At 30.0% G+C, this 15,241-nt stretch overlaps 1 protein-coding gene across 3 annotated transcripts in view; it reads right to left on the bottom strand.

The window, feature by feature from the left end:
* Positions 1-15,241, bottom strand: part of LOC131846005 (fibronectin type III domain-containing protein 5) — a 107,231-nt gene that overhangs the window by 17,624 nt on the left and 74,366 nt on the right. For all 3 annotated transcript variants that reach the window (XM_059195222.1, XM_059195206.1, XM_059195214.1), the window contains exons 5-7: positions 15,028-15,125; positions 12,026-12,163; positions 10,695-10,769 (exon numbers count right to left, since the gene is read on the bottom strand). In XM_059195222.1, the coding sequence (XP_059051205.1) occupies positions 10,695-10,769; positions 12,026-12,163; positions 15,028-15,125 (311 nt within the window). The remainder of the gene's footprint in view (positions 1-10,694; positions 10,770-12,025; positions 12,164-15,027; positions 15,126-15,241) is intronic.

The raw sequence follows: 15,241 nt of genomic DNA on the forward strand, positions 1-15,241 counted from the left end.
ATTCATCTGATTGTAAATATCAATTAATAATTTACATTTGCCTTTCAAATAAATAACATTAATAATATCAATTTTATATATTGCATATATCAGATTGAAAGGAAATTAAAAGTTTACACGCGAAAGTTATCACTTTTCTTAATTTGGACCATCTTGCATAGTCATTTTAAATTTAAATTCCATAAAAGAATAAGCCTACAAACATTTTAGCGCCACAGATTCAATAATTTATTTCATACAATTGTCAACAATGAATTAACTTACTGATAATAATATATTTAGCCACAAAATCTCCTGGGGCATTCATGTCATGTTTTAGTAATGTTATGTAGGTACTCCCTATTTTTAGGTTAATTGCTCTTTACGGCTGATGAACATCAACTGGGGGACCTGGCGATTATATACACTAAAAAGTGGACTTGAGTCTAAAAAGAGTGTTAATTTTTTATCTCTTAAATAATTCATATATTTTTTCGACTCTTTTTTAAGTACATATATAAAGTTGAATACATTTTTCATTATTTATTACAAGCTTACAATTCAAATAAGGAATGTGATAACTGACTGTTATATACTTGTATGTAGTACCTGAACAGTACCGTAGACAGCCAAATTATACTATACGATTGTTGATACTAATCTGAAGAGTAAACTCAAAAAAAAATTATAAATACACAGTGTGTGTTTATATAGTCATACAGTCCTTAAAAATCCTTCGACGAACTAGTTAAGGTCTCAGTATACCAAACAAATGACATACTGATTTAATTTTTCAATAGAAATATTTGGGCCAACTATATTTAGGTTTAAAGCATTTTTTTTATTCTTCAAGCAGTGAGTATAATGCAAATTTCGTATTAGTATGCAATATTATCTTATCTGTATTAGTAAAAAATATATTTTTGAGCTTATTGTATCACTAAAACCATTAAACATAAAAAAAAACCTCACAGATGAGAAATAAGTAAAATATAACCTACATCCAAAGAAAGACCACTTAAAATACGACTGTAATTTCTTGTAGTCGATCACCTCTAACGTGAGTTACGTTCGGCGAATAAAACAAGTTTATAGCTTAACTAATTGCTTAACATAAAAAGTATTACTTCGATGTTGAAACAAATTAACATCGACTTAGTACTTCTGATCGAAGAGGAAATAAACTAATAAAGGAATAATATGCGCATTATTTTATTTACGAGAATAATTCTCGCTTACAACATTAAAATAATAAAAATGTTTCGTATTTTTCCGTATGTCTAACTATATTAGTCTGCGTGTATTTAAATAAATATATATTTAATATTAGTCCAGTATTATACAGTAGTAAAAGCATTGCTTTGTTTGGAACTAAATGACATCGCGTGATTTGTACAGGATTATTTATTAAATTATTCATGAAAAAACTTGTTTAGTCCCATAAGACAAGTAAGAATAAAATTATTTATTACAATTTACATTCCACTCATCTGTTCACTTATCGTCTACTTCCACATAATATGATGTACCTACTACACCATTGTTCTATTATGCCTTACCCGCATTAACAACTTCGTACATTGCATAGACGTCGATAAAGGTTTTGAACAAAAGATCGTTGATATCCCAGATTATAGTGTATTCCGTACTGTAGTTGTTGTTTGAAGTCTTGCCCGCATTTAGATGAAATATAGCTGCCGTCATCTACCTGATTAATTTGTTTAGTCTACTTAATTTTCCATAGGCGTGGTCAATATTTAAATTAAATATAAATTTTAACAACTGAAAGTATTCCTTCTGGTGTAATTGGATATACAATCAGTCTGAAATTTACACCGAAAGTTTTAAAATATAACATCTGTTACGGAATTGAAATACTCAGTCCAAGGTCATAAATAAATTTATCATCACACTGCTTTCCGGGTGGAAGTACAATTTTCGTGGCGTTATTGGAATGTTGCAATTGAAAGTATTACTTAGATAAATTATATTATTGCAAACTTCTTCTTTATTTATATTTCATGCTCTCGTTCCCACGGTTCTCTAAAAGTATTCAGTCTAGATTTAGAATCACCTTTTGTGCTTGTGTTTATTTACGAAATTAGTTTTTGTAGTGTACTAACACTACAAAAAATAATATCGTAATTATATGTAACAATTTATAGCACTAGGAATAATTGTTACACATAAATTAATAATAAATAGAATAATTGTAGACTTCAGTTATATTATCTCGGATATGATATACTCGGATATATTATCTTATCTCTGGTTATACTAATAGAATATAGATAATATAACTGAAGTTTATGTCCTTGTCTGTTCTTGAGTTATGCAAAGTTAGAATTACTAAGAAGAACTAAAACAAATAGGCACTTCGTATAGGATGGTCAAATGGTTTACTTTTCCATAAACTGTCAGGCACATTATAACAAGTTTAAATCTAATACAAATAACAATATAAATTCTAAGAAAAATGTATAACGTTGTAATGAGTAAATAATGTATTTAAATATAATTTAACTTACCAACAAATGACTAAAGTATATATAATAACCGTAATTTATCTGTAAACTCTACAGATTAAATACGTGAAACCATAGAGAATGGCTTCTTTCGTGTGTGAATGGAAAATATATCGCGTCATTCCCAGTGGCTTTAACATATAAGATGAAAGCAAAGCGGGTGAGTGGAAACAATGTAGGCACACAGAGAATATTTCTATACTTTAATAATATAGGTAATGTTATTTGAAGCCGCATATTACGCTTTTGTAATATTTAATTAGCCTATTCAGCCAAGTGTACATTTTTTGGATTTACACGCAAATTGTAACTGTCACTAAAATTAAATAACATAAAATGTGATCTAGTTTTAATATAGCAATTGAATATGATGTTAAACTTTTTTATATCATAAACATTATGTATAAAACAAACAGTTACGTTAAACATGTCGAATTTATAAGTGTTGCTAGTAGCTTAATGAAAAAAATATCAAATTAAATTACTTTGTGATAGTTTAATGTTACTTAAAAATACAATACGGAATATACAGTATAATTGGAGATCTTGTTTTCCTTGATGTCGGTAAAAATGTTTTTACAGTAATTCATTGGGTTGCCAGTACGATTGTCATTTTTAATTTAAACATAAATTAAGTGTGCCATTTATGAGTGGTCGTAAATCTGAGATTTTTCCTTCAACCTTAAAAGCCTTTGTTATCCGTCTCAATCAAATACAGTCCGGCGTTTTGTTTGACTAAATGTAAATTAAGCAAAATGTTTTTTATTTGTTCTTTTTATGATGCAGATTAGCTTCAGTATTAGATAAAATACAATGAAAAACGTAAAATTAAAATACCCAAAAAGTGCCTACGTATACCGCGATTTTAACCTTTTGTTTTCATAAAATTGTAACTACTATAAAACGTGAATACAATAAAGACTTTAATACCTTGTAATAATAACATTTTAAAACTAGAATTCTAAACATTAAAATTGACTTTATACGCTATGTCAAATATAAATCAGCTTAAGAAAAAAACACTCACCTGATAAGAATATTGAGCTAAAGACATAACAATCTTTCATATATACAATAAAGATTTTATTGTCCTCTCTCACACTGAACATCTGTCAATCTGTGTTAAAACTGTAAACTAAATGTATTTTCTATATATCCAATCCAATATATTCATGGCCAAGTTTATGTTCGGCCTTCACATTTGGTATCTTTACGTTTAAATAGTCATGAAGATAGACCGGAAAAGGGTTACGAGCAAACGAGATTGCCCTTCGGAAAAGAACACCAAACTTTACTACGCATTGTGATACGGAATGTAAAATAGATATTACCTACTAGATAGCGATAAACTATCAACCTAAATATATGTATATAATACACAATTGCAATACAGTATTATAAATATTAAGAATTAAATAATTGAGGAGTTTCAATTATAGCTACATTATATTTATTAAATATATTTGTTTACCATTGATCACTTTAAAAAGTGTGCATGCTTATTTGTATTATTAAAAATGCAAATTACAATATTTAAAAATTTTCGGTAATGAAATACCTTAAGATATAAATGTTTTATTAAAAATATAAAAACAAACACAAGGAACTAAGCTCAAATAATTTACTGCAAACAAAATTGTACCTACTCTTTCATATTTATGTGTACAATACCATTCCTATATTTGCGATACAGTTTCTATAACGTTATTTATTTACTGGATTCATTAGGTTGATGTTTCCACTATTGAATACATATTCAATAAGTTATTCCAACACGACCATAATTACGTAACATCGTCTATAATTTTCAGCAGGAAATGACTTCGTAACAGAATATGGGATACATTCTGTTATGGAACATGTACCTTTCATAATTACTTTCTACATTATAGGACAAATTTTATCGCATAATTTACATATTGCAATGCGAGATGCACGTGTCGTTCGGGACATAAAAGTTAAATTAAATTATGCATATTTGGTTGAAGAGTTGGTATTTTCAATATGCTCTGAATCACTGCACCTGGGTTAAGCACTGAATACGGAATATGACAATGCTGTATCTAAAGTGGATGTTGCTATAGGACTGTTTTAAAAAGAAACCTGACAGTACATGCAGAGAGTATTTAAGGATAAATATTTTTTATATTCACGACTAAAGTGCCTTTGAGTAAGCGCCATATTAAATTTAAGGTAGCGTCACGTAGCCAATTACTAGCAGTTGATCAAATTGCTACCGGTATCTCAGTGGTTACATTATAATTAGTAGTATAAAAATTAAGAGGAAGCAGATGAACTTTATTTGCAGTACATATAAAAATCACAGCTCTGCATTTTCCTTCTCCATAGTTACCCGACTAAAAAAAAGTAATATCAAATGTTTTGTCATAGAGTAATAAAATAATAAGCAGTCTGCATTTCAATTTAGTACCGGTGTCAATGGGAACATGTATGTAGATTAGAAATGTCCAAACAACTTACTACATTAAATATTAATGTGTATTTACTAATCCGCTTTTGTTAAAAGCAGAAACAGTGGTTCAAAGAGGCATCAAGAGAGCATATTCCTGTAATTCAGAGATACTTATCCTTTGAGAACTAAGCAGAGCATATACCATGGTTGTTCTCTCACGGGATTACTATCTACGATCGACATAGTAGCTAGCTACATCGACTACGAAAATGTCGAGCTTCTTAAATTATTAGCAGGAGAAGGACTTCTAAAAGCCTTTCGCATGGACACCCTTGTCTCATCTATTTGTGTCCCGAAGCGACTTGATTGCATGCTGTATTCCGGTTTGAAGTGCGAGATATTGCTATGTATTTACTAGATGTTATGACCCAATATTTTTGTATTGTGCGACAACATCCGAGTAATAGTTCTACTACATACGAGTATTAAATTTTCTTAACCCTATCGTTATGAATGTGCCAATAGTAATTCACAAGAGTTTCCAGGGAACTGAGAGGAGCTCGATCAGATAAAATATATGACTAGCGATAGAATCAATTGCACCCATTACTGAAAAATACCCTTTTCGCAAGTATTCAGGCGACGGTGATCGCTGCGGATAAAATTTTTATTGAACAAAGTATTTGTTACACAAAATATATTTTGAAATCCTTGGTTATTCTAAAGGCTTAAAGAGACTTTCAATTTAATTAACTTTATATTAATCCTATTTATCTCAATTATTACATACTAATTATAATAAAAGTAACCCTTAATTCGACTGCAATAGTATTTGTATTTGTTACGCGTTATTTTTGTTGATTTTTAAGAGATTTTTTTCTGTCTTTTTGAGATCTCTAGTTTACACGAGTGTTGATTATATAATTTTATCACAATTATGTTTTACAGATATCTGCTAGTGTAGATAGATAATATAGTATTAAACTGTATGCCCATCAAGACCCATAATGTTAAACCTTTGTTTCCAATGTAAGTACCGTATTTCTTCCTTTCGAATATTTGTTAATGAATCACTTCAATCTATAGTGAGCAGATACTTGAGAAAACTCATTTACTCATTATTACATAGCTATCAATCTTACTGACAGACAACTCAATTAACTAGCATTTTAGATGCTGTAACTGTTAATTAAATCTTCCACTGAAGGAACGAATGTCTAAATCACGTGTTTGACTAATAATTACTTGATTGTCTTTATCACCTACTAGAATCTTTGGAAATTAGTAAGACGTGATTTCTACCTATCAATAAAGAAACATTTATTGAATAGCGGCTTTTACTCAATAAATAATACTTACAGAGTAGAGAGAGTGCCTGGCTTTAATGGTCAGAGAGGTATGGGATTTTAATTTAGTTCTATTATTTAACGACTGAGACTTGTTTGACAAAATTAATCAATAAAATTAAAACTAAACGAATTTCACTTTCTTTACTTATTTATTTCATGCACCTATTATTTATATATTCGGTCCATTATATAACAATTTTAAGACAAACTCAAATAAGTAATGTACATAAAACCTTTAAAAATGTTCAATACAATTTATTTGAACAATAATTCTTAATAAATTCATAAACTAGTTAATATATTTAGGCCACACAGATTGTTCTGGGTTAAAGGTATATCCTGACATTATAAGGACCAACCGGTATTGCTTAGGGGAAACTAGTTTGCTCAGAAATTGGATATTACCGGTAAAATAGAGTCTGTGTTATATAAATTTCCTTTAAAACAGCTATTCTTGAATACCCCTATTTCCTGAACTGCACAAATATATAATGTAATAAGTTATATAATTTTATCATATCATATGTCAATGAGGTGCGAAAAGCTTACACAAATAAGTTTAAATAAATGATTAATACAAAGTAAAAAGTTTATGTTAATAAATATATTTAAATTTGTAATATATTTTACGACAGAAAAGGCACTGCTAAATAATTGTAAACGAAAAAGGATATATATTCTAAATTGTGGTAAGTTTATTTCATGCGAAAGCCTACTATAATATTAAGGAAGGGCGGGAAGACAAAGCAAATCTCTGTTACTTTTGTCGCTAAAAATTAACAATGAATTGTGTATATAAAATTTTATGTAATATTATGATATATGTAAGTCAATACAGAAAAGAATGGTCTAATAAAGTCTTTACGCAGGGTACTGTTTTCATGGAAGAAGAAAATTGTTACAAACGGGGATTAGTGGACCAATTGCTATCAATGTAACTCCATACAACCGCCCCATTACCATTGATTTCTGAAGAACTCGCCCCGTTGAACTAATTTATCTACCTTCATGCTCCTCCTTTGGTGCCACGCCAGCGTATATCAGGGATACCATTGCATTATACTGTATATAAAATGTTTTGATTCCATTATAATACTGAAATATAGAAAACTATGTAGTTAACGTAAAGCGGACGTTAACTACATAGGCATATGGACATAACTGTACAAAGCCTACGTTACAGCGTAACGGTGAATTCAGTTGAAAACACGTTTTTCAGTCGAATCGAAAAAGAGGATTACAATTGAACCGGATTTTGTGTAAATAGACATGCGGTGTCTGTAATAACTCTGAACGAATTCTGATTGATTTATTTTTTAAATAAAGACTTTTACGTCAATGTAATATGAATTTTTATGCAATTGATGAACACTTTTCAAACAACTTTTTAAAAAATTATTATTAACATTATTTGACTCTTTTTTTGTTAAAATAATTTTATGACTACATCTACATCAAGATTGAAATATAATCTTAAATAATGTAGGTATACTTTACTTGTATAAACATTGAGGAAGCTTCCAATATAAATATTAAACAACTATAGAACAATGAAGCAAGTAAAAAATACGTTTCTAAATCAAATCAAACTCTGTAGGGAACATTGTTAGATTGATGTACGAGAGATAAGTGTCCCTCTTCGTCCTCTATTAAATAAAATGAAAGAAAGGTCACAAGCAACAAAGAGATTGCATCGGAAAGAGGTTATGGAATACAATCAAAGACTCAGGCGAGAATAGTATAAAGACTTCATACAATAGACCTTGCAAGATAGATTTTATGTATGGACAGCTAACTGCTTTAACTAAGCTAATAGCTTTAACTAGCTATTTAACACTTTAATAATAATCCTACTAATGTTCTTCAAACTATTCTATTCTATTATTCTAATGGTCTCAAAGTTTTCCGACATTTCAATGCAGATAGCACTCCACACTCATATCTGACAGATACGACTTAAGTATTAAGGTATCGTAAAGGTTTTTAATCTCAGTCTGTCATAATTTCCCAGCTAGAACAGCACAATACATCTATAGAAGCAGGCAAATGAAATAAATCCTTACTAATGCTTGAAAACAATAAAATCGGTAACGATCAAACCCTAAAAATAATTTGTAGAATATTATTGTATATTTATTTTCTGCTTTACCTTTGGCCCAAGATAGACATTAATATTAATATAGATAGGTCTGCATAAATAAATTTACTTTATTGTAATCCCTTTCACTGAGCGTTTTGATTCTTAATAAATTACAGGCTGTACTATGTGTACAGGTTGTACGTACAGATAGTTAAAAATATGTTTTATTATTGTGTATATATTCGACATAGTAATTTAGTACGATCAAAAATGTATTACAACTTTTGATGTCATATTGAATAAATGATTACCCATGTCGTGGGAATCCGTGGACTCTTAACAAGTGGCTAAGTTTTGGTAACTTCTAATTGATAGTCTCATTATAGTTACCGTGGACTTAGACACGGCAACTTCGGACTGGCCGTGTACATCGTCGCTTGTCAATTAATCATTAAGTTGTTTATATTTACAGGGTCTAAGTGAAATTGTAAAGATGAACTAAACAGGTCATAGATAATAATAACAATAAAAATATTTATGTAATGTTTATTAACGAGAAAATTTTATAATTGTACAGTTTCGAATCTAGAAAGGTTAATCAAAAACTGCTGTAACATTTCTGTATAGTAAAGAGAAGACTTCTTTGACAATATTATTGATTCTGTCCAACAAAAAAATTCTGCAATTGTTTCTCACTATGATAATAGTGTTGTTTAATTAGCCTCCTACATATTCTTGATAAGTTTTATGAAGATTGTTGTATTTAAGTTGTATTAGTTGTAAATAATATAATAGACGCATAAAAGTAATTGTAATAAAATGTGATTTTATTTGATACTTCAATCACGGTTTACATACAAATTTCCGATATTATTAGTGAACATAAACTACCAAATAGCATAAAATTACGATAAGGTAACAATTAGAGTTAAGTATCCATATAAATCAGTCGTAGTTAAACTACCAATTTATGTAAATTATTAACGTACCCATAAAGACAAGTCAATGTAAATGTATCTAACTACTTCGATTCCCATCACGAAATCAACAAATCGTAATAAAGCGCTTTATTTCGGAAACACCAAACGTCCACTCAGTTGATGTTTTCTTTTATTTCAGACAAGCGACTTTGTGGTGCAATATAAAGTGGAATAAAACACGTTTTACAATTCGTTTTATCGCATTCGTAAAATGTCGGAATAGATGTCTTTACGTCTACAACTGTGTGATTGTGGGGTCCTATTCCGTTTTACTTAGCACTCGTAAAAGTCATATGCGAAATTACTAGTCGTTAGTATTTAACTGCTAACTATAGAACGACAAAATGTCATGTTGAATGTCCGTTTAAACAAGCGTTCATAAAAGGTCACTTTCTTTACTACGGCTTTCGTTTTTCTAAATATTATGTGATTAAATTAATGTTGGTTATATTTAAAATAATACTTATAGTAGACGTATACACACATATATATATATACTATAATATATTTATATGTACACTTATTCGTACATTCAGTTTGTCACATATATGTAGAACGATTTATTAACTTGAAAACATTAGCAGTCATTAGTGCACTTATATCGATACCGCAATCTGAAGTCATGCAATGTAGTTTTCGAATCAGTAATTAAAAAAGCATAGTTCCATGTAAAATTCTAAGTAAAACTTGCAGGATTTCTATGGCCTTCAAGGTAAAGCAATGCTGCATTGCGGTTCAGCACAGCTCACGCTATTGTTTCAATGCAAACTCAAAGAGTCTATATATAATATCTTGCCAACCTTGATGTATCAGATAAGATTTGTTTGAAAAGCCTTCCTTGTAGCGGGTGAGGTCATCATGATATATTTTAAGGACGAATGTTCCAAGTCTGAAGTGTACTAAGATACCTACTTTAGATTTGTAGGTCGGTGATGGGTTATGGACATGTAAGAGATACTGTAAACAATAAACAAAATAAGCAACAAAAATTCCGATAAAAATATTTTTTATATAATCTGTAGAGAAAGAATACATAAAAGAAATGTTTATACAGTATTCATAATTTTAAAACCTCAAAGATATCGAAATTAGAAACAATATTAATTATAATACCAGTTTGTATTTAATTAAGTTATCTCTTTAAAGAACAAAGACAAAATCAACTTAAAGAAAATCTCATTAAACACTGCCAAGATTTCAATTCACGTGAAACTTAGCGAGTGTTTGAGAATTAACTTGTATTGAGTGAAATTTCATGATGACTGAAAACGTTCAGTTTCTTAAGGAAAACCGAAGTGGAAAGATAATTCAACAAAACAGAAAATACTGCAATAATTGTGAAACAAAAAATGCAACTAAAATAATTACCGAACACGCAGAAGGTGCTGAATGGGCACAAGTTCCTCCTGCAGCAGCGGCAGCCAACGCACTGCTTCCTGGTACCTGTTAAAGTACAAAACAATGTAAAAAACATATTTTCTAATGTATGCAACTCAGTACACCTGGTATCAATTGGATATTATAGCATAAAAAAAAATATTAACTAATGATAATGAAGAACGTTATACGTATCGGAAAACTCAATGTCTAATTAATACCTACAGCATACATAAATGACCTACAAGAAACAGATACAAAGTAAAAAATACTAATTACAGCTAAAGTACGAGAAGTAAGTCTACGAGAGTATTATGTAAACAAAGGAGTATAATTTCCTAGCTATAAGTATTTAAAGTCATTCTATTTAATACAGGGTATGATTACAGGTCAATATTATTGTTTGGGGTTGTGGGATATAGCAGTAATTCTGTATAATAAATAATAACACACCATAATTATTGTTATCCTATAGCGATGTTGGTAAATGTGAAGTACACTGTTCCACCTGTCAAAATTATGTTTTCTAAGGAAACAGATTTGTAAATAAGTGATTTAATTTAGACAATATCTAATAGCGTTATATTATTTAGATAAATACACGGAACATGTCCGATATATACTTCTTATGTAATTGTTATGGAAATCAAACTAACGGTCCGCTTGATAGTAAGTGGTAACCATCGCTTATATAGTGCATTGCATAATACCACTCATATGTTGCTATTCCAGAGGATTTCAACGTTATATATCCTATCCTGTAATTTTATAGTCTTGCATCATAGCTTTCCATAGAAACATCCTATAAAAATAACTGTTTCATGGCTGAAATACGAGAGAATAAGATATCCACGCAGACAACTTATTATATTGGAACATATGTATAATTTATCTATATATATACAAATCTTTAATCTTATTACATTTTGTTACACTAAAGCGATTTAATTTGAGTAATGAATAACGATACTTCATTTAATTATACCTATGTATTATAGTATTTTCACGGTAAAATGATTATATCAGGCACGCTTTGCATGTAACATACTAAATAACAACCTGATTGCAGTTGAAGTAATTACACCTTATGTTTTCACCTTGCATATATAAATATACTTATCAGCTTAAAGATTTCAATTTTATTTTTCATAAACTCTATTTACATTACATATTATGAGTATTGAGTGCATTAATTATATTATTTTTTCTATTTTTAAATTTATTCTCAAATTTGGGATATCATATGTACTTGTGTAATATTATTAGCTAAATTATTAGTAGTCATTTTATATTTACTTTCAATCTAGTTTAGTAAAACGTACCTTCAACTGTTCTTGCTTGTAATCCGGTTGATACGGCAGAAGCATCCGGATTTTCCCCCATCGATTAAAGAAGAGTGCTATAGCTCCTATCCACACTATCAGCACCAATACAACGATCCCTATCTCCACTCCTCGTATCTAAAGAACATTAAAGTAAACAGTTAATATCATTCATGAAAATAAGTTCATATTTCTATCGCTATGAAAATATGCTCCTGACTGTAATCTCATATAACACTGAAAATAAATATTAACACTGGGATTTTTTTATATTTCCCTGGGTATTATTTTGTTCTCGGATTACTAGCAATGTTAGTTTCACGATAAATATAAACACTTACATCGTCATTCATTCGTTCATTGGTTTTTGTTATATATTTTATCAATTTGAATTGTTCAGAAGCTGGCGATCCACCTGATGATAAATGTAAGTAACCCTGGGACCCATCGCCTAACCGTGTAGGATATCATCATTTTTAAATAAGGGACGCGATTTCGGAATACTAAAATATCATTCCTCTATACTCAGTAACTTCACTGGTAAATCTCAACTTTCAAATGTAATTACATTTTATAAAGCACGCTACTTAGCAGACAGGTACTCACGCACATGACTTTGTACAAAGACTGCTTCGGTAAATGTACTTTTGTATGTAATATATCTTTAGTATAAACGTTAAAATGAGATGAACATAATCTCTTGACTGTGGTGTAATAGAATTTTTTGCTCGACTATTTCAGTTGACCAACCGGAGAAAGCCGCAGCTTAGCAAAAAAACCGCAGCTGAATAATATTCCTTTGTTTTGTTATTTTCTTATTATCAGTAAAAAGTTAACTAGTATTTAGGATCTGAATCTAGAATTCATATGCTTTGCAAATGAATATGGATTGCGATGCCTCAGCTGGTTGTAACATTGTTTACTATCTGTGTGATAATAATAAATGCATAAAAATATAAAACACTACTAATATTATATGGACATAAATTTTGTGAGTCTGAATATTCTTAACATCCAGTACTATTCATATTGAAAATTCTTTTAGTGTTGACTAGCTCATTTATCAAAGATGTTTTTAGCATTTCGCTAAAATATCAAAAGGAGCCGAGATGCGATAAAAAATATTACAACAACGGGGAAACATCTGAAGTTACATAGCTCAGCTAGTATAATATATAACTGAACATATTTTATACTATTTTATATACAATTTCAAATCGATAAACATTTCTTTTATTATGCTCTTTTTTAATAAGATTTAAATTTTATTCTTAAAAAGCTAAATAAGTTATTGGAACTACAAAATTGTAAAGGCAACGATAATGAGCAATTCAAAATATGTAAAAAGTATGACGCAACATAGACTATAATATCTGTATGGCATTGATAACCAGAGATTTCACACAATTAAACGAGGCTACAGTTACAACTGTATATAACTGTATAGTTTCGTTTTAATTTAGTAAAACCCAACCACAAAACTCGAAATTTTACATCTTTTGACGAAAGTGCAGTGAGTGCAGAGGGCACTCCAAATCCACATAAGGACTTAAGAGCGGCTAAAGGAACACTCCTGGCTGACGGATATGATTTTACTTCAAAGAGACAAAACATCTTAGTTATAAGAGAAGTAAAGATTTATATGCGCAGCTTAAAATAGATAAATCAAACATAGAAGAGAAATGGGATAAACACCTAGAAATAGGTAAAAAAGATCTGCCTGGACAATGTATTAAACCAGACTTACACCCACCAGTTGCTGCAACATCTTAGATGATAAATTATAATAAATAATGTTAGACAAATTAAGATAGAAAATTTTGCAAATCATTTCAAAATATATTTACAACTTTGTTACTATTATACTAAGTACTAGATTATTTTAAAAAAGCAATTCACAAAATTGTGATTTATGTGGTACAATAGAAGATGAATGTCATTTACTTGTAATGTCAGGAACGATAGTCTACGACGTAGATTAACGTCTGATCGAAAATAAATATATAGGATGTCGGTGTCATACAATGTGTTTTAGACAATCCTTCACAAAGATAATACAGCAATATACACGGCAATTTGCTCACTGGTGAGGTGAGGTGATGTAGTAATGTATTATTAATTTGTACAAAACGCCCCTGAATTAAAAAAAAAGTATATACTATTTTTAGATCATTATTCCTAATATATTCCTATGTAAGCAATAAGACATGCTTGTCAATAAAATATTGTGTTTCAATTGACTATAACTTCAAATCTGAAACCACGATACTTTTCACAATATGTTGCATATTTAGTGTTACATCAATAAATTGCTTTTGAATTTCACAAAGCGGATTAAGTGTTCAATTTGTTCAATCACGTGAGCGTGATTTAATTACGTCGGCTTACGACGGCTAGCTATGGGTTAATACACTGGGTTTGTCCTACTAATATTATATAAATGTGAAAAAAATTCAGAATTTTTAATATTATGTATCTAATTTTATAACTATATACGAGAATTTGATGTAATTATTTTCTTGCGATTAACGGTGTAACGAATATCGAAACAATAGGCAAACAAACAACAAGTCACATTATTACACAGTATGAAATAAATATATTTCAATTTCTTGGATGATTTGAAAACAATTGGACTTAGAAGGTGGTTCTGCTTTTCCGAGCAAAGTCTTTCGGGTCCGTTAGTATTATTAAAAATATTGTAGACCTTATATCGTAGTGGGTCGTTACCCTGACTTACAACCAAATTGTCAAGAGCTCAAATCTGACACCTTCACCAAAAAAACTTTCCTTTGATTTTCCACTAATAAAAACATAGCCAAACAACAAATTAAACTAATCGGAGAGGCGACAGTGCTCTCTGCCACTCCAGATTCAAGTAAACCAAAACAAACGCGAAATGTGAGCATCTCAAATATTGCGTTCACAAACCACTTCGACAGTAAATAATACCTCTGAATACCTGTTCTGGAATTATAATCATGAATGTCTATAATTATTACCGTAGGAAAGGTAGGTGAAGGATCAGGTGGTGCAACTGATGATCGGGGCGTAGCTCCCACTAGTCCCCCGTCCTGCTGCGGCGACGTCCGCGGAGGCTCTGTTGACAACATTCAAGAATTAAACAATTATCATATATTTTTTTTAATTTTCCTACAAGCAGTTTACTGCCTTACCTTCTGATGCTCGTACTTGGACTTGCAAACATTAAAAATA

This window comes from Achroia grisella, unplaced genomic scaffold (genome assembly GCF_030625045.1).
Source record: "Achroia grisella isolate CSIRO2021 unplaced genomic scaffold, CSIRO_AGI_Agris_v1 utg109, whole genome shotgun sequence".
NCBI classification, from domain to species: Eukaryota; Metazoa; Arthropoda; class Insecta; order Lepidoptera; family Pyralidae; genus Achroia; species Achroia grisella.